The sequence below is a fragment of the Oncorhynchus tshawytscha genome, linkage group LG26 (assembly GCF_018296145.1).
Source record: "Oncorhynchus tshawytscha isolate Ot180627B linkage group LG26, Otsh_v2.0, whole genome shotgun sequence".
NCBI lineage: Eukaryota > Metazoa > Chordata > Actinopteri > Salmoniformes > Salmonidae > Oncorhynchus > Oncorhynchus tshawytscha.
Window position 1 is genome coordinate 29154230 of NC_056454.1, and position 21777 is coordinate 29176006.

At 42.7% G+C, this 21777-nt stretch overlaps 1 protein-coding gene across 4 annotated transcripts; it reads right to left on the minus strand.

The window, feature by feature from the left end:
- Positions 1-10923: 10923 nt before the first annotated feature.
- On the minus strand, positions 10924-20171 carry LOC112225506 (syntaxin-19). Of its 4 annotated transcripts, none has more exons than XM_024389525.2 (5): positions 19813-20171; positions 12466-12732; positions 12042-12278; positions 11625-11837; positions 10924-11390 (listed from the first exon to the last, which is right to left on the minus strand). In XM_024389525.2, the coding sequence occupies exons 2-5, from the start codon at positions 12694-12696 to the stop codon at positions 11166-11168; spliced, it is 906 nt and encodes a 301-aa protein (XP_024245293.1). In that variant the 5' UTR covers positions 12697-12732; positions 19813-20171; the 3' UTR covers positions 10924-11165. The 4 variants fall into 4 exon arrangements, with proteins under 4 accessions (XP_024245293.1, XP_024245292.1, XP_042162369.1 ...); XM_024389524.2 differs by having other exon boundaries at positions 12466-12746; XM_042306435.1 differs by lacking the exon at positions 19813-20171 and adding an exon at positions 19619-19651.
- Positions 20172-21777: the final 1606 nt, after the last annotated feature.

Genomic DNA, 21777 nt, shown 5'->3' on the forward strand with positions numbered 1-21777 from the left:
ACATCAATGCACAATACAATACAACAGCTGTCTGTGACCAGTACACCTACACCACCCGATGTCACAGGAAGGCCAAAAAGATCATCAAGGATAACAACCACCCGAGCCACTGCCTGTTCACCCCGTTATCATCCAGAAGGCGAGGTCAGTACAGGTGCATCAAAGCAGGGTCCGAGAGATGGAAAAACAGCTTCTATCTCAAGGCCATCAGACTGTTAAACAGCCATCCCTAACATTGAGTGGCTGCTGCCAACATACTGACTCAAATCTCTAGCCACTTTAATAATTAAAAATTATTAAACAATGCCACTTTATATAATGTTTACATACCCTACATTACTCATCTCATATGTATATACTGTACTCGATACCATCTACTGCATCTTGCCTATGCCCTTCGGCCATTGCTCATCCATATATTTATATGTACATATTCTTATTCATTCTTTACACTTGTGTGTATAAGGTAGTTGTGGTGAAATCATTAGATTACTTGTTAGATATTACTGCATGTTCGGAACTAGAAGCACAAGCATTTTGCTACACTCGCATTAACATCTTCTAAGCATGTGTATGTGACCAATAAAGTTTGATATGATTTGAGGTGAGAAAACCTTTCACACCTTAACTGCTACACACAGTCTACATTGTTTTCACCATATCGTGTGTAACAATGGCGCCAGAGAAGAAGGCTGACGTTTAACCTGTCCCCAAACGATTGTGTTTTTTTGTTCATTTATTTGCGTTGTTTGTAACTTATTTTTTACTTATTTTGTACATAATTTTGCCGCTACCGTCTCTTATGACCGAAAATAACTTCTGGACATCAGGACTGCGATTGCTCACCACGGACTGGCAGAATCCTTTTTTCCCTTATCGAGTCTGACGAGCCCGACGCGTACGATATACTGCTTTTCGGGAACAGGCCCAGATCCCCGTGATTTGCGTGAAGAGAAGGCGGAGAAAAGGGGACCAGAGGGCAGGCTGCCTTCTGAGAATTCATTCTGCTAGCAAACATGCAATCTTTGGAGAATTAAATCGATGACCTATGCAGAAGATTAAACTACCAACAGGACATTAAAAACTGTAATATCTTATGCTTCACAGAGTCATGGCTGAATGACGACATTATCAACATACAGCTGGCTGGTTATACACTGTACCAGCAAGATAGAACAGCAGCGTCTGGTTAGACATCTTGAACTTCTTCCATTTTCTAATAATTGCGGCAACAGTTGTTGCCTTCTCACCAGCTTGGTGAGCTTGGTGAGAAGGCAACAACTGTTGGCGCAATTATTAGAAAATGGAAGAAGTTCAAGATGACGGTCAATCACCCTCTGTCTGGGGCTCCATGCAAGATCTCACCTCGTGGGGCATCAATGATCATGAGGATGGTGAGGGATCAGTCCAGAACTACATGGCAGGATCTGGGCAATGACCTGAAGAGAGCTGGGACCACAGTCTCAAAGAAAACCATTAGTAACACACTACGCCGTCATGGATTAAAATCCTGCAGCACACGCAAGGTCCCCCTGCTCAAGCCAGCGCATGTCCAGGCCCATCTGAAGTTTGCCAATGACCATCTGGATGATCCAGAGGAGGAATGGGAGAAGGTCATGTGGTCTGATGAGACAAAAATAGAGCTTTTTGGTCTAAACTCCACTCGCTGTGTTTGCAGGAAGAAGAAGGATGAGTACAACCCCAAGAACACCATCCCAACCGTGAAGCATGGAGGTGGAAACATCATTCTTTGGGGATGCTTTTCTGCAAAGGGGACAGAACGACTGCACCATATTGAGGGGAGGATGGATGGGGCCATGTATTGTGAGATCTTGGCCAACAACCTCCTTCCCTCAGTAAGAGCATTGAAGATGGGTCGTGGCTGGGTCTTCCAGCATGACAACGACCCAAAACACACAGCCAGGGCAACTAAGGAGTGGCTTCGTAAGAAGCATCTCAAGGTCCTGGAGTGGCCTAGCCAGTCTCCAGACCTGAACCCAATAGAAAATCTTTGGAGCGAGCTGAAAGTCCGTATTGCCCAGCGACCTGAAGGATCTGGAGAAGGTCTGTATGGAGGAGTGAGCCAAAATCCCTGCTGCAGTGTGTGCAAACCTGGTCAAGAACTACTGTTTTACACCTGTTGTATCCTGTGCACATGGTAAATAAACGTTCAAACTTGACATTTTGTCACACCTACTCCCCCGTCCCCGTTCCGGCACTCGACTTCAACGGTTTACTAACCAACGGTCCACTAACCACCGGTCCTGGCAACCCACATTGTGCACACCTGGCAACCATCATTGTGCACACCTGCTACCCATTGTTAAACACACCTGGACTTCATCTCCACCTTGATTACTCTACCTTCACATGGCCCTCAGTAAGCCTCAGTCATTAGGCAGTATAGGTTTTGGTTACGTTTAGTACGCTTTTCTTTTCGTCTCTTCTTTTCGCCTCTTCTTTTCGCTTGTAATGCTGACGATGATTAAACTCACCTTCTGCACCTGTTTCCTAACTCCCTGCGTATACATCACACATTTCACCTATTTGCCCTCAATTTGCACTGAGAAAACCTTCTTCCTTCACTTCATTCTGAGACTGGAGGAATAATCACACATATAACAACTAGTGAGTCACATCTCTCTCTTTCAGACAGACATCCTGTAGTCACACCGTATAGCCTCTTCTTTTGTCTTCCCCTTGTTCCCCTAATGAGCAGCGATGGTAAATAAATCATTGGATAGATTCAGATGTAGAAACCTGCCTCAGTTCTGCCTCAGTTCAAAGAGAGGTTATCATATGTAAATCTGTGAATCGCACAGTCACTCTGGGACAGTCACATGACGGGGTGTGTGTGTGTTTCCTGCGGCTGGGAAAACCTTTGGTCTGTTCCAGGTGCAGCATACCTCATTGATGATCCACACACGCACACACAGACACTGGCCAAGTGTCCAAGCGCTCAGAGCGCCGTTTCGGTCGAATGAGAGAATGGCAGAGTTTCAGGAGGTTTCTTGGATCAGAGGTGACTTTAGGAAGAGGTATTCCACTCTGTTATCACATGACAGCTTTGATCCCTGGCTACTGAGAATAGTCTACACTGATGTGAAAGCATTGTGGGGAATGTAATAATATGAATACATTTTACTGCGATAATGTGAGCTATAATATGTCCCTAAAAGCGGCCAATTTCTGTCTTTTAATTCGACTCTCCATTCTTTTCAAAATCTCTTTAATCTAAAATGAGTCTGCAAAATAACACTTCTCAGCATTCCCTCTGGTACAAAGCAGGCCGGCCTGATATGATAGAACATTGTATTAGATATCATGTTACAGAAAGCACAGGTGGAAGGGCCAACAGGCAGAAGGACGGGTGAATGGACAGATAAAAGGATGAATGAAAGGACACACACACGCAACACACACAACACACATAACACACACATAACACACACACACAACACACATGACACACACACACAACACACATGACACACACATAACACACACACACAACACACATGACACACACACACAACACACATAACACACACATAACACACACACACAACACACATAACACACACATAACACACACACACACACACACACATGACACACACACACAACACACATGACACACACACACACACATAACACACACACTACACACATGACACACACACTACACACATGACACACACTCAACACACACAACACACACACACAACACACATGACACACACACAACACACACAACACACACACAACACACATAACACACACACAACACACATAACACACACACTACACACATGACACACACACAACACACACAACACACACAACACACACACAACACACACACACACAACACACAACACACATAACACACACACAACACACATGACACACACACTACACACATGACACACACTCAACACACACAACACACACACACACACACATGACACACACTCAACACACACAACACACACACTACACACATAACACACACACAACAACACACATAACACACACACTACACACATGACACACACTCAACACACACAACACACATGACACACACACAACACACACAACACATAACACACACACAACACACATGACACACACACAACACACACAACACATAACACACACACTACACACATGACACACACACTACACACATAACACACACACACACACACATAACACACACACTACACACATAACACACACACTACACACATGACACACACACTACACACATAACACACACACAACACACATGACACACACACTACACACATAACACACACACAACACACATGACACACACACTACACACATAACACACACACAACACACATAACACACACACAACACACATGACACACACACTACACACATAACACACACACAACACACATAACACACACACAACACACATGACACACACACTACACACATAACACACACACAACACACATAACACACACACTACACACATGACACACACTCAACACACACAACACACATGACACATAACACACACACAACACACATGACACACACGCAACACACATGACACACACACAACACACATAACACACACACTACACACATGACACACATGCAACACACATAACACACACAGAGAGATATGAAAGAGGATGACCTTTCAAGAGAGCGTCTTGATCTACCTACATAGTAAACACAATGTACAACGTTTCCATTATGATTGTGGTAGAAGCCGAATGTGTGCTGAAAGCATTCCCCCATCCGTATGACTGTAGCTTGGCCCTGTAGAGTAATCAGAGCAAATAGAATTATACAGCCGGAGTGCCCAGTAATCACTTTGTGTTGAACTAGATGATAGTGTAGAGTATAGTATATCAGGGAGACTGGATCAGATTACCTGTTACCTGTATTGTCATTTCATAACAAGGGAAATGCAATCATTTTAATGACTTCCAATTGCTTGTAAACTATTTTCCAAAGGACAAAAATATCATACAGATGAAAAGTGAATTTCACTTATGACGAAATGCTATATTGCTGACTCCAGGTACAGCTGATGGAAACATATGTATCTGGTATTGATGTCATTATGCTAAATAATGCAGTCAATAATTTAAGGATGAGTGGGATGGCCGGGCTTTTGAAAAAATGTTTTACATGGAAAAAGTGGTAAGCAAGTTAGGACCCCAAAAATATTTTTTCACCAAGTCAAATGAATTTATTGTGTTAGAAGTTTCATAATGCTTGTATATTAATCAAAGTAGATAATAGTTCTATATATCAGTTGGGGTCTCTACGAGCTTCAATATGAGGTCCTAAACCTAGTATGAAAGTGCATTCTTGTAGCTGTGTGGTCAAAGTATATATATTCAAAGTGTTTGCGTTGGGGTAAGGTAAGCTAATGGTCGAGGCAATGGCAAGGTTAGCAAATGTAAATGTTTTCTCCCAGGTGTAATGCAAGGCATTATCGCTGGGATATGAGGTGACAACAGGGCCTGGTCTATGTTAAAAGTGTTTGTGAGGTGTTAAAAGAGCAAATGTGATTGTGTTGAATTGTGTTCGGAAAATAAAGATGAACATGGTTTTGAAAAGGGAGTGGCAATATTTTATATACCCTGCCCCGCGGCTCAATTTACCCCATACCTAGGGTAAGGTGTGCCAAGAGACCCTTTTTTTGGACAAGGTATGTTTTCAAAACTGTGATGTTTACATGAATTCTGATTATTTCCAGGGATACACAACATCCTGTAATATATGTAGATATCTATGCTAGAAAGAATACTATATTTCACTTGAAGGAGTGATGCTGAATGTAAAAAAATGTCTCAACATACCTCGCTCTCAACTACAGTACAGTAAATATATGCTGGATGGGCTGGATGAATCTGATGTTCTGCTGCTGTCCGTGTTGTCTATCAGAGCTGATGAATGCGGAGGCCCAGTGGTAAGTGTGTGTGTGTGTGTGCCTTTCTGTCTCATTAAAGACAGGACTAACCTGTAGGGGGTCTCACTGTACCTCTCCAACCGCCTCAAACCGCGACTAGGTCACTGAAGAAGGCCTCCACAGAGACATGTTTTATTAACAGACGTCAGTGTTAATATCTCTAGTGTTCATGGTGTTGTGATTTTCAACCGAGCCATGACAGCTCAGCAGGCTGGGTTTATTATCATGTTGTAAATTAAACAACATGATCAACATGCAACACAAGTCACAAAATAATCATATTGAGTTGTAATGAAGCAGCAACATCGAACCGGTATGTAATTTGTGCTGAATAAAATATACAAATCTAATGTGGTTTCAGTAGGTAGGTCATAATTCAAATACAGAATACAAACAATAGAGTAATGCATCTTTGACCCAGGTAGTTAGTTGTCCATTCTTGCTCGTCTCTCCACTTTACACAATTATTTGACAGCAGTGCCACCTGCTGTTGTATTTTCTCTCTGTACTCTACCACAGCTGAAACAGAGAAGAACAGTGATTAGAGAAGGTAATAAAACATGTGGGGAGAAAAAGTCTCTCTCTATCACATTTTGGAACTTTGTGAGTGACACTTCACATTCTAAAACACCACAACAATGGACTCCTCAGTTCTACGAATATTTTGAATTCTATGTGTTGAATGTGCCATCACACAACACACCCTGTAGATTGGCAAAGAGACAATGACCACCATTACAGTCTATCTGCCTCATTAAATGAGCATCTTTCCCCAGTTTGACTATAATAGCTAGTCAGGAGATATTTGGTCAGGATGCTCTGTTGTGACTGGTGCAGAGAAGCTGTTAGGTGAGTAGAGGTGACACATTAGTCTTCCTGTGCTGTCTGGTTCTGACTAGAGGGAGTACAGCTATGACCGGAAGTGACATATTCGTAGCAGGTTAGCAGAATTTAGGATACTAAGACTAAGGTTAGGAAAAGGATTAGGGTTAGCCAAAATGCTCTACTAACTTGTCACAAAAAGTCACTTTTGCTTGAATCTGTACTCCCTTTAGTCACAACCGTGTTTTCTACCTGTGTACTATAAACCTAACTTTCATTGTGTTGTTATTTTCTATCCAGCAGGAAAGTGACTGGTGGTGGTGGGTCTGGACAACACAGGGAAGACCACAATAATCACAGATCTACAGGGAGGTGAGCCTCTCTCTCATGCAGTAACATCAACTTCATTCTCGCATAGGCTTACAGTTGAGATTCTTCACCCAATAATAAAAGTCTGACGAGTATGAAAACTTCAGTCTTTGGTATTTGGGTGATCTATCCCTTTAACAGCTGTGACAAGGGACTAGAGACTGTTGTGTCGTCTGCTTCAGTCTACCACAGCTCCTGAGATCTGGGCTTCATCCAGTCTGATTTAGCACAGGCTACAACACACAACAATGACAGATAACTGGACTGACCACAGACGGTTGTTCTCTCAGACACACTTTGACTTTGCTCAGATGTTACGGAAGAACATCTTACAACTTCACAGACTGACTGATCCCTGATACACAAAGACAGACAGTAACTTCAAAATAAGTTTGACATGTAACAGTTATGTAACTTAAGATCTTGAAGAGTATTAGTGAGTGAAATCTCTGCTCTTTCACAGAGAACATGTGTGACCAGACCCTTGTCGATGGAGTGTCTGTGGCTGAGCTGTGTTTGGGGGAGTGTAAAGTGACCTTTTATGACTTGTTTGGGGGGGGCAGGGTGGCTGGGCAGGGCTATGTTGGGGAGCTACTACACCCGGTCCCATGGTCTGGTGTTTGTGGTCGATTTGTGGTCGATTCACAAAAGCCTCCAAGACACCAGGGTCGTCATCACTGACGTCCTACAGCACACCCACATCACTCGCAAGGCTGTCCTACTGTGAGTAACTCAAGCAGGGATACACTTGATTTTTCTGTACTATTTGATACAGAACTTTCAGATGTGAACAAAATGTTTTGCTTCTTGTTGTACTTCTCCCTGTAGCCACTTGGTGGCAGGGTTGTTACTCCGAAACAGTTTAATGTACTCCTAATGGTGAATAGGGGATGGTGGTGGAAAGTGCCTAAGTAGGCATAGGTAGACCAGAAAAGGGTGCGATGTCCTTGAGAAGTTTCTACAACTTGATATGAGTCCACCTCTGGTAAATTCAATTGATTGGACATGATTTGGAAAGGTACACACCTGTCTATTTAAGATACTACAGTTGACAGTGCATGTCAGAGAAAAAAACTAACCACGAGGTCGAAGGAATTGTCAGTAGAGCTCCAAGACAGGATTGTGTCGAGGTACCAAAAATGTTTTGCAGCATTGAAGGTCCCCAAGAACACAGTGGCCTCAATCATTCTTAAATGGAAGAAGTTTGGAACCATCATGACTCTACCTAGATCTGGCCGCCCGGCCCAACTGAGCAATTGGGAGAGAAGGGACTTGGTCACGGAAGTGACCAAAAACCTGATGGTCACTCTGACAGAGCTCCACTCTGACAGTTCCTCTGTTGAGATGGGAGAACCTTCCAGAAGTACAACCATCTCTACAGCACTCCACCAATCAGGCCTATTTGGTAGAGTGGCCAGACGGAAGCTGCTCCTCACTAAAAAGCACATGACAGCCAGCTTGGAGTTTGCCAAAAGGCATCGAATGGACTATCAGACCAGAAAAGAGAGAAACGAGATTGAGAAACAAGATTCTTTGGTTTGATGACCTGCAAATAGCTGTGCAGCGACGCTCCCAATCCAACTTGACAGAGCTTGAGAAAATCGGCAGGGAAGAATGGGAGAAACTCCCCAAATACAGGTGTGCCAAGCTTGTACCGTCATACCCAAGAAGACTCTAGGCTGTAAACGATGCTAAAGGTGCTTCAACAAAGTACTGAGTAAAATGGTCTGATTTTTTGTGAAGTTTTTTTATTTCTAATACATTTGCAATTTTTTTTTCTAAAAACCTGTTTTCACTTTGTCATTATGGTGTATTGAGTGTAGATTGATGAGGAAGAAAGACCATTTAATGAATTTTAGAATAAGGCTGTAATGTAATAAAATGTGGAAAAAGTCAAGGGGTTTGAATACCTTCGGAAAGCATTGTGTGCCCTGTTCAGCTGTGTTAGAGCTGACCCACCTTTCTACATGTGTTGATATCCTCCCTGTGCCCTGTTCAGCTGTGTTAGAGCTGACCCACCTTTCTACATGTGTTGATATCCTCCCTGTGCCCTGTTCAGCTGTGTTAGAGCTGACCCACCTTTCTACATGTGTTGATATCCTCCCTGTGCCCTGTTCAGCTGTGTTAGAGCTGACCCACCTTTCTACATGTGTTGATATCCTCCCTGTGCCCTGTTCAGCTGTGTTAGAGCTGACCCACCTTTCTACATGTGTTGATATCCTCCCTGTGCCCTGTTCAGCTGTGTTAGAGCTGACCCACCTTTCTACATGTGTTGATATCCTCCCTGTGCCCTGCAGTGTGTATCTAGACACATCCTGTTCTATGATATCAGTTAAACCCGTGTTACCAATCAGGTTCATGAACACCCTGTCCTCTGTGTAGACTCTGACATCAGACACCTGGGTCCACTGTTGACGCGCACACACACACGCACACACACGCACGCACGCACGCACGCACACACACACACACACACACACACACTATACTTGTGATGAATTTTGGGGATCAACAAAATCAAAATCCTATTTTCCCTAACCCTAACGTTAATCCCTAACCCTAAACCTAACCCTTAACCCTAAACTTACACCTAACCTCTAACCCTAATTTTAACCTAAACCCTTAATTCTAACCCTAACCCCTAAGCCTAAAATAGCTTTTTTACAAGTGAGGACCGTCAAAATATCTTCACTTCTCTGAATTTTAGTTGGTTTACTATTCTTGAGGTCTTGACAAACACACACACACACACATAAACGTGTCCCCCATACTTGGCCATATATTCGTGACCGGGCATTCCCCTGTGTTCACTGTGAGACATATCAGTATTTAATGAAGTACACTCCCACACTGCTGCTGCTATGACAAAGCACAGTGACACATTGAAATGTGTCATAGTTTCACCTAACACAGGATGTTTGTTCACAGTCAGAGAGTTTTCATCTTGATGTCTTTGTCTGAAAGCCATCTTCTGAAATGTTAAATGGCCTTAACAAAATAAAAAGTGATCAAACATATAACCACAGTGAAATAACGTAATCCACAATGAGATTTTGAAATATTACAGACTTTCCATTGAGCCTGCCTGATTTGAAGTGAAACTCACAGGTAAATGCATTCATATGTAGAGTACCAGTCAAACGTTTGGACACACCCACTCATTCAAAGGTTTTTCTTTATTTTCACTATTTTTTTACATTGTAGAATAATAGTGAAGACCTCAAAACCATGAAATATCACATATGGAGTCATGTAGTAACCAAGACAAATATTTATATTTTAGATTCTTCAAAGTAGCCACCCTTTGCCTGGATGACAGCTTTGTACACTCTTGGCATTCTCTCAACCAGCTTCACCTGGAATGCTTTTCCAACCATTTGGAAGGAGTTTCCACATATGCTCAGCACTTGTTTGCTGCTTTTTCCAACTCATCCCAAACCATCTCAATTGGGTGGAGGTCAGGTGATTGTGGAGGCCAGGTCATCTGAAAAACAAATGATAGTCCCACTAAGCGCAAACCAGATGGGATGGCGTATCGCTGTAGAATGCTATGGTAGTCATGCTGGTTAAGTGTGCCTTGAATTCTACATAAATCACTGACAGTGTCACCAGCAAAACACCCACACACCATCACACCTCCCCTCCAAGCTTCATGGTGGGAACCACACATGCAGAGATCATCTGTTCACTTACTCTGCGTCTCACAAAGACACGGAGGTTGGAAACAAAAATCTCAAATTTGTACTCATCAGACCAAAGGACAGATTGCTACCGGTCTAATGTCCATTGCTCGTGTTTCTTGGCACAAGCAGGTCTCTTATTCTTATTGGTGTTCTTTAGTAGTGGTTTCTCTGCAGCAATTCAACTACAAAGGCCTGATTCACATGGTCTCCTCTGAAGATTCTTATAAGTGAAATGCCACCTGCAGACTCTCCAGAACTCTTCCTCTCCCCATCTGAAAAACCTCCAGGGGCATCTCCAGTCTCCAGTCTCTCCTCTATGTGCATCACCTCCAGGGGCAGCAACAGCAGCACAGCCTCCTCAAAGGGTTATTTTTCTTGTACCTGGCAGCCATTTTAAACTTCTCTGTACTGACGGTGACATAGTCCTGTGTCTTCTCTACGCTGGTCTGGATGTGGTCTATGTAGTCTCCCTGCTCCTCCACCAAAATAAAGACATCCATGAACAGATCTCTCAGCTCTTTCATGTTGCTCTCCAGATTCACCAGCTCCTATAGTAGTTACAGAAAAGATTAGGACTAAACGTTAGTCAAGGAGTTGTCTGAATGGACAGTGAAATTGGTCTAAATTAGAGCCAATATTAGTGTTTGTCTGTCACAGACATACGAGGCCTACTGTAGATCTCCCTTACTGAAGGATTTCAAAGTCTTCTCTTTGCTTAGATATCATAGTCTCGCATTCTCTTACACATCAAAACTTTCCTATGTTAATGTCATCACGCTTACCTTGTGTCTCTGCTCGATCTCAGACAGCTTAGAGCGTGTGATGCGTTCATTGTTGAGGAGGTTCTGGTTAAACACCTCCCACTTCCCCGCAGAAACCATTTCGTCCACTTCCTCCTCGGTGACGTCGCGACCAGACACCTCCAGCTGCCGGATGATGAAGTGTTTACACCGCTCCTGTTTATTGAGAATGGAGTCGTTGTACAAACGCATCACCTAGGAGTGATAAAAGAGGGGAAAATACTTTAGACCAGAAACAGACATTCACTGTTAGCTTAGCTAGTGCTAGCGGATATTCAAGAAGGCCACCATGTGCAAACTAAAGCTAACAAATATTTTTACGCTAATGTGTATGTGTTATTGAACACATCAGAAAAACACCATTGAAATATAAGGTTCTAATAACTTTTGGAGGGTGACCTGCTGGAATTGTCTGTGTAGTGCTGCGTGTTGGGAGCGTTGGATGCGTGTAGTGGCTGTAGCTAGTCCCTGCAGGCCTTCTAAACTCTGTGCCTTCTTGAAGAGGGCGTCCAGCCGTCTGTAGATGCTCTCTGCCTGCAGCTTGATGTCCCTCGTCACACTGCTCTCCTTCTTCATCACACTGAAACGACGCATGGCTGCCACCAGGCTCCTTTGATGCTGGCTAAACTTCTTCACCTGGGGAGATGGAGAAGAGAATTCAGTCAAACTATAAATGAACAACAAGGATTTATAGAGCATCCTTCCACCTCCGGAATTCACCACAGTATTATCATGGACATTAAGTTGCAGTCCAACTAAGGTGCAGGCTTTGAGGATCGAATGGTGTATACCACTCTTAGGAGGAATGTGTAAGATCACTCACCTCGGTTTCGAGCTCAGTGATGTCACCGCGGATATGCTGAGCCTCGGACAGGAAGTTGTCCAGGACTGGTTCCTCCTCAAACACCACAGCCTGCTGCGGGGTGGCGACACTAACCCATGCTGGGTCATCTGGGTCAGCGTCTTCCTCAGGGAATGGGATCTCATCTGCCTTGTTTCTTGCCTCCCGGAACTCCTGGGCCCTCTGACGCAGCTCCTCCAGACGGTCCCTCATGGTCAGAGTGGAGTTCCCTCAGGAGGATAGCAGAACCTGTCAGTTGAGGCCTTTTGGTAAAGTTAGCACCACAGAACAGAGCCTAAGCATTTTAGAACAAGGCTGTAACGTAGCAAAATATGGAAAAAGTCGAGGGGTCTGAATACTTTCTGAATGCACTGTTTATGGGTATGCCTAAAGAGAAGACCAAAACACTGTTTTGAACAACTCCGTTTCAGTCAACACTTTTTACCAGGTGACCTTTCCTTTCTTGTTCTTCCCAATTAATCATCATTACAATGAGGAACTCAAGATTGTATGAGGTAAATATTTACATTGGTGTGTCCACTTTGAATTGGAATCGCGTCTATCTTCACTTTGTTTGTTTATAGCATCGCAAACCCCGCTAACACATTTGGTTTCTTGGACGTTGTGGGAACGTATGTTTTTGGTTTCACATTGGTTGTGGGAACAAATCCATAAGTTTCCTGAACAGTAAAATGTAACGTTTTTTAAACATTATGAGAAAAGAAGTGAAAATGTTGCATCCACAGGGAATGCTTATTTTTAGGTTACAGGGAGGTTCTGAGAACGTCTTAGGTTTTATTAATGCCCTGAGGTTATTTAGACATTTTTTAATAACTTCCTTAAAACTTTCAAAAACACTGTTAGCTCATTTGGGGTTAACTTTATTGAAGCACAGATAGGACACATGGAAATGTATTTCCTTAGCCATTTATCACGCAAACATTTAGTTTTTTTTGTGACAAGACACAGCATCAGTGAGATTCAACCTTTAACCTTCTGTTTTTATCCATGGAATAAGTCTACTATGGCACCAGGATGGAGCTATCATACCATGTTTTTTTAAGCATTCTAAGCTGTTAATTTTAGTCTATTCAAACAGACCCCATTTCAAAGGAAACAAAAACTAGTGGGCGCGCCCAACTCCCCTGAACATACTTAACAAGATTGGGGATAGAGAGAGTTTTGTTGATGCTGAGAATAGAAAATTGGCCTATATGTTTTTAAATAACATTCTTAGAATGTCATCTGAAAGTTACTAAAGTTTTATTGTGGTTTTGAGGTTTCTTAATGTTCTTGGAACAAGTTGATAGAACCAAGAGGAAACCTGTAGGAAAGGTTATGCTGAAATGCTGAAATTCCCATAGAAGAACAGTGTTTCCTAATGTTCTCTGAACTATTTGAGAACATGCCCAATGTCAAACCAGTCTGAGAGTGTTCCCGAAATATAACCAAAATTGAAATTAAATGTAACAATGTTTGAATTTTTAGGAAACTTTCTGTTAATGTAATGAAATACCAATAAATAAAGTATTTTGTAAGAATGTTATGTACTAGCTGAGAAGCTCTTCTATAGTTAATAATGCATAGACAAGATTAACATTCCTGAGAAATTCCTTCAGCCCTTTGGTCCACTAAGCTACAAGTAGTGTTTGTGGCTTAGGATGGCAGGGAGAGATGGATGGGCACAACGTTTATCTGCAGCACCAGTGGATCTACCTCAGCTTTTCTTCCCATAAGAAGTTCTCTTGTTTATGTTTTTGCTGCAAGCCATTTCCCGTCACTAGTACATCTCCCTGACATAACGATATAATGAGAGCGCTCAGAGAAGTGACCTTTAGGTTAGGTGACTGACCTGTGTGGGTGGAGCAGTGTGCTGTGTTAGGTGACTGACCTCTGTGGGTGGAGGAGTGTGTCTGTGTTAGTTGGGTGACTGTCCTCTGTGGGTGGAGGAGTGTGTCTGTGTTAGGTGACTGCCCTCTGTGGGTGGAGGATGTTCTGTGTTAGTGATCTGCCCTCTGTGGGTGGAGGAGTGTGTCTGACATAACGATATACCTCTGTGGGTGGAGGAGTGTGTCTGTGTTAGGTGACTGCCCTCTGTGGGTGGAGGAGTGTGTCTGTGTTAGGTGACTGACCTGTGTGGGTGGAGGAGTGTGTCTGTGTTAGGTGGGTGACTGCCCTCTGTGGGTGGAGGAGTGTGTCTGTGTTAAGAGACTCCTAGCTCACCAGGCCTTTACCTGGGCACACAGTCACACACACACACACGCACACACACACACACACACACACACACACACACACACACACACACACACACACACACACACACACACACACACACACACACACACACACACACACACACACACACACACAGACACACAGACACACACGCACAGCTAGACAGCAGAAAATGTGGATTATTATAACAGTTTGTAGGTTTCATAAGTTTATTCTGAAGCGTATATATACCGCATTTCCTATTTTCTAATGCAGTGTCTGGATAGTTTGGAGTACCCCCAGCTAGCACATAACGTTCTGGGAACTATGTTTCTTAGAGCTTTGTGAGGGCATGGTTGTCCTATGCTTATTTAGCATACAGCCTTCCCACAACTTTCTGGGATTGGTGCAGGATACTTGCTTGATTTAGGAACATTCACAGCACATTTAAGGAACTTGACAAAAACATTTATTGTCTTTGTTATTTTAACCTTTGTGTTGTCTTTAGGGTCAAAATTGACCCGCCACTATGTTTAAAAAACTTATTTGGGATAGGGGGCAGCATTTTCACTTTGGATGAATAGCGTGCCCAGAGTGAACTGCCCCCTTACTCAGCCTCAGATGCTAATATATTATTATTATTAGTATTGGATAGAAGACACTCAGAAGTTTCTAAAACTGTTTGAATAATGTCTGTGAGTATAACAGAACTCATATGGCAGGCAAAAACCTGAGAAAACCTTCCAAACAGGAAATGGGAAATCTGAGGTTTGTAGTTTTTGAACTCACCCTATTGAATACACAGTGGGATATTGGTTATGTTGCTCTTCCTAAGGCTTCCACTAGATGTCAACCGTCTTTAGAACGTTGTTTCAGGCTTCTCATGTGATGTGGGACCGGATGGGAGCTCTTTGAGTCAATGGTCTGCCTACAGCCTCGTTCTCAGTCATGCGCTTTCACTTGAGAGGTAGCTGTCGTTCCATTGCTTTTCAACAGACAATGGAATTCTCCGGTTGGAACATTATTGAACTTTTATGATAAAAACATCCTAAAGATTGATTCTATACTTAGTTTGACAAGTTTCTTCGACCTGTAATATAACTTTTTGAACGTTTCGTCCGCATGGACCAGATCGCACTTTTGGATTTGTTTACCAAACGCCCTAACAAAAGAAGCTGATGATGGACATTATCGAACAAAACAAGCATTTATTGTGGAACTGTGATACCATGGAGTGCATTCTGATAAGATCATCAAAGGTAAGTGAATATTTATAATACTGTTTATGAATAATGTTGACTACCCAACATGGCGGATATTTCTCTGGCTTGTTTGGGCTCTGAGCGCCGTTCTCAGATTATGCTTTTTCCGTAAAGTGTTTTTGAAATCTGACACAGGGGTTGCATTAAGGAGAAGTGTATCTCTATTTCTATGTCTAAAAATTATAAAGTTTTGGTAAAGTTAGCGCCACAGAACAGAGCCTAAACACTTTAGAAAAATAATATTTTCATTGACATTTATAATGAGTATTTCTGTGAATTCATGTGGCTCTCTGCAATATCACTGCATGATTTGGAACTACTGAACGTAACACGCTAATGTAAAATAAGATTTTTGGATATAAATATGAACTTTACCGAACAAAACATATATGTATTGTGTAACATGAAGTCCTATGAGTGTCATCTGATTAAGATCATCAAAGATTAGTGACTAATTTTATCTCTATTTGTGCTTTGTGTGACAACTCTCTTCGTCTGGAAAAATGGCTGGGTTTTTCTGTGAGTTGGTGGTGACCTAACATAATCGTTTGTGGAGCTTTCGCTGTAAAGCATTTTTGAAATCAGACACTGTGGCTGGATTAACAATAATTGTATCTTTAAAATGGTGCCTAATACGTGTATGTTTGAGAAATTTGATTTATGAGATTTCTGTTGATTTGTATTTGGCGCCCTGCAATTTCATTGGCTGTTGGCGAGGGCAGAGAAAACCCCCTAAATGATATTTTTTCAACTTGAAATTTGATTACTTTTCCTAGAGTGACCCCAACATTAGAAAATGTGAAACATTGCATTTTTTCATATTTCCTTGGAAGCTGTACACCACCAGGGTACAAAGATTGTCTTACACACAATGAGACACACACACACACACACACACACACACACACACACAATGAGAAATTGAGATTATGTGTGCTACTGATTGATTTCAGCCAGCAGCTCCTGAAGAGGACGATCACCATGGTTGTGCACAGTTAGAAAGAACAATTCTGAGCTCCCCCCTGCACTCCTCGCAACAAGGGGGAGAGAGGCCCCACCACCACTCTAGTTTCTTACCTCCCAAAGAGGAAAAAGAATGTGGTCCTCCTGAGCACACTGCACAAAACGGCTGAGATCAGTGATCATGAGGACAGGAAGCCAGCCATCATCCTGGACTTGCAAAATAGATTTGGGGTTTAAAATTCAATTAAGTTGCTTTATTTTGGGGGTTTAATGAAGGCGGGTCATTTTTGACCCTCAGGACAAGGGGTATACAGAATGTTAAGACTACACAAGGAAAAACAGAATGTTTCTTAACAGTTCAAACATTTAATAATCCATCCACCTGACAGGTGTGGCATATCAAGAATCTTATTAAACAGCATGATCATTACACAGGTGCACCTTGTGCTGAAGACAATAAAAGGCCACACTAAAATGTGCATTTTTGTCACAAAACACAATGCCACAGATGTCTCAGGTTTTGAGGGAGCGTGCAATTGGAATGCTGACTGCAGAAATTTCCACCAGAGCTGCCTCCAAGGTCGTTTTAGAGAATTTGGCAGTACGTCCAACCGGCCTCACAACCGCAGACCATGTATATGGCATTGTGTGGGCGAGCGGTTTGCTGATGTCAACACTGTGAACAGAGTGCTCCATAGTGGTGGTTGGGTTATGGTATGGCTAGGCATAAGCTACGTACAACGAACACAATAGCATTTTATTGATGGCAATTGGAATGCACAAACACACTGTGACGAGATCCTAAGGCCCATTGTGAGGTCTAGTTTTTAAGGTATCTGTGACCAACAGATGCATATCTGTTTTCCCAGTCATGTGAAATACATAGATTTGGGGCCTAATGAATTTATTTCAATCGACTGATTTCCTCATATGAACCGTGTCTCAGTAAAATCAATGAAATTGTTGCGTGTTGCGTTTATATTTTTATTCAGTATCCATTCCGCTCTCAGCATCAACAAAACTCTCTCTATCCCCCATCTTGTTAAGTGTGTTGATCTTAATGAGGGCTTGTTTCCTTTGAAATGGGGTCTGTTTGAAACAGTTTTGAATGCATAAATAAACATGACATGCTTGCTCGAGCCTGGTGGCACGGTGGACAAATTCCAGAAGATTATAGGTTCAAATTTCACCGACTCTGGGTTACAATAAAAATACATGTCTTTGCATGATTAATGCTTAAGAACATGCATTTCCATGTGTCCTATCTGTGAGTTCAAAACAGTTCAACTAAGCTGTTATTAAAAGTCTTATTGAACCATTCAGTGAAAGCTTTTAAGAAAGTTATTCAAAAATCCCCAAACAACCTAGACTTTCCGTTAATAAAACCTACAGGGAAAAGAAGCGTAGTAAAACATTCTAAAAACTGGATGGATCAACAACATTGTAGTAAAATAATAATAATGACCTAAATGACAGAGTGAAAAGAAGATTTCATATATACAGAATCAAAATATTCTAAAACATGCATCCTGAATGCAACAAGGCACTAAAGTAATACTGTAAAAAAAAACATGGCAAAGGAATAAACTATTTGGTCTAAACGCAAAGCCTTATGTTTTGGGCTCATCCAACACAAGCTGTAATTGCCGCCAAAAGTGTTTATTTCGACTAAGTGGGGTGAATACTTATTTAATCAAGGTATATTCGTGTTTTCTTTTTTATGAATACAATTTTAATAAAACACAGTTAAATGCATTTCAATCCCACTTTGTAATGCAACAAAATGTGAAAAAAATCCAAGGGGGGTGATACCCACGGTAAACTTGAGAAAATACAGTGTGGACACCCCTTCAAATTTGTGAATTCAGCTATTTCAGCCACACCACTGCTGACAAGGTGTATAAAATCGAGCACACAGTCATGCAATCTCCATAGACAAACATTGGCAGCAGAATGGCTGGTACTGAAGAGCTCAGTGACTTAACGTGGCACCTTTATAGGATGCCACTTTTCCAACAAGTCAGTTCATACAATTCCAGCCCTGCTACAGCTGCCCTGGTCAACTGTAAGTGCTGTTATTGTGAAGTGGAAACGTCTAGGAGCAACAACGGCTCAGCCGCAAAGTGGTAGGCCACACAAGTTCACGGGACGGGACCGCTGAGAGCTGAAGCGCGCAGCGTGTAAAAATCATCTCTCCTCGGTTGCAACACTCACTACCGAGTTATGGAAGCAATTTCCGCACAATAACTGTTCATTGAGAGCTTAATGAAATCGGTTTCCATGGCTGAGCAGCCACACACAACTCTAAGTTCACAATGTGCAATGGATTGGTGTAAACCACGCCGCCATTGTACTCTGAAGTGATGAATCACGCTTCACCAATGGACAAATCTGGGTTTGGCGGATGCCAGGAGAACGCTACCTACCCCAATGCATAGTGCCGGCTGTAAAGTTTGGTGGAGGAGGAATAAGGGTCTGGAGATTTTTTTCCTGGTTTGGGCTAGGCCCCTAGTTTAAGTGAAAGGAAATCTTAATGCTACAGCATACAAATCAATTCTAGATGATCCTATGCTTCCAACTTTGTGGCAACAGTTTGGGGAAGAGCCTGTTTCAGGATGACAATGCCTCCATGCACAAAGCGAGGTCTGTACAGAAAGGGTTTGTAAAGATCGTTGTGGAAGAACTTGACTGACCTACAAAGAGCCTGACCTCAACCCCATCGAACACCTTTGGGATGAATTGAAATGCAGACTGCGAACCAGGCCTAATCACCCAACATCAGTGCCCGACCTCACTAATGCTCTTGTGGCTGAAGTCCCTGCAGCAATGTTCCAACATCTAGTGGAAAGCTTCCCAGAAGCAGGAAGGCATGAGTTGTTCTATTTACCTTGTTGTAGTTAGTAGTCCTTGTTGTAGTTAGTAGTCCTTGTTGTAGTTAGTAGTCCTTGTTGTAATTAGTAGTCCTTGTTGTAATTAGTAGTCCTTGTTGTAGAAACGACCCTTTATTCTTGACCAGGAATGTAACTGCCACTTGAGCCAAGCCATGGAGAGTGGATTTCTCCATAACGTATCCATAAAGTTAACAACATGTTTATCCCATCCTCCTGAATATAATCCTCATGGCATCTTCTTAGCCCTCCACTTCACAGACCTGTTAGCTGTAGGAGACAGGTGTGCCTGTTCTGTTAGTTTTCCTCTATGTTAACAGTTAGCCAGAAAACTGCTATAACAGAGGAATAACTTCACTTCCCAGATAATCTGGTTCTGCCAGTCTGGCCACACCCTTTCTCTCAAGTAGAACTCTCTGTGGCCAATGGGAGAGAAACTGATTAGCCTATCTGAAGAAAGAAAGGGAAGGATATTAAGTCAGTGGCAGAGCACATGGGGAGAACTCCAACTCCTACTCTACCCCAGGAGCTGCTCAAACAACAGGGAGCCTCATCACAGAACAAATAGAGCTGTAATGTGTAGAACAGCAATGACTCAGATGTATAGAATAAGTTGCTTTAGCTCTATACATTACATTTCTATGTGTAATGGTGCATCCTGCCAGCTAAGCCCCTGGTCTGGCCCTATTGTGTTTCTCAGGCTCCAGCGGCTTTACTGAGCATAGCTGGCAAATTGTTTCTGACAAGTCCCGAAATTCCAGGAACGTTTGAGGAGGGAAGGGACATGGTCCTACTCTACACCCTTAGAATGGCTGTTTCTAGAGTGTTGAACAGTTGTCATCAAAAGTATGGTTACCTAAAATAAAACAATGACCAATACTGAATGTTTTTGTTGGATGAAAGCCATATGTGTATGGGATTCATAACCAGCACAGGGTGGAGGATAGAATGTCAACCAACAGTAGGACATAATAAAGCAGAATTATAATTACCAGCTTATACTAAACAAGGGCATTCATCAGCTTTAACTGGCTGGATGACTCATTCCCTAATGTGTAGATGTTATGACAACAAAATAATATTGTGACATGTGTGTTGTCAGGTGTGCCATATTCATCTGTGTCAGCACTAAGAGATTGAGTGGATAACGGCCCACAACCGAGACCTAATTTGTGTTACCTGACCCATCTCTGCCTCTCTCTCTCTCTCTCTCTCTTGCTTTCTCACTCTTGCTCTCTCTCATGCTCTTTCTCTCACTCTCACTCATAGGCTTGCCAATAAGCAGGACCTGTCTGGGGCTCTGGGAGAGGTGGAGCTGATACACTGTCTCTCTCTGGAGAAACTGGTCAACAGACACCAATGTCGCTGCCTCATTGTAAGTGTCTCATGCCATAGCATACATCGTTGAAGGCTAATGGCCAGCTCAGAATTTCTGTAAGAGGAACATGCCCTTGTGTTGTTCTTGTAGAAGTTGTGCTTAGCTGTGCTTGGCTCAGGGAAGACCCTGGATACGTCCATCAGCAAGGGAGTAGAATGGCTACTGGACTACATCTCCCATGATTATATTAATGAGCGTGTGCAGATGGATACAGCACATAAGAGGGCCAGAGAGGAGGACAAGAGAAAAAGAGAAGCGATAGCATGCTTGGAGAAAGAGGACAGGTGAGAAAAGACGAAGAGGGGAAAGGTGAAGGGGACATACTAGAAGAGGGAGAGGTGAAGGGGACATACTAGAAGAGGGGAGAGGTGAAGGGGACATACTAGAAGAGGGAGAGGTGAAGGGGACATACTAGAAGAGGGGAGAGGTGAAGGGGACATACTAGAAGAGGGAGAGGTGAAGGGGACATACTAGAAGAGGGAGAGGTGAAGGGGACATACTAGAAGAGGGAGAGGTGAAGGGGACATACTAGAAGAGGGAGAGGTGAAGGGGACATACTAGAAGAGGGGAGAGGTGAAGGGGACAT

Coding starts and splice junctions, on each gene's coding strand:
- LOC112225506 (XM_024389525.2), bottom strand. CDS start 12,696: ATGAGGGACCGTCTGGAGGAGCTGCGTCAGAGGGCCCAGGAGTTCCGG. Junction 12,279..12,465: donor TCACTGAGCTCGAAACCGAG/GTGAGTGATCTT, acceptor CCATCTCCCCAG/GTGAAGAAGTTTAGCCAGCA. Junction 11,391..11,624: donor AGATCGAGCAGAGACACAAG/GTAAGCGTGATG, acceptor TAACTACTATAG/GAGCTGGTGAATCTGGAGAG.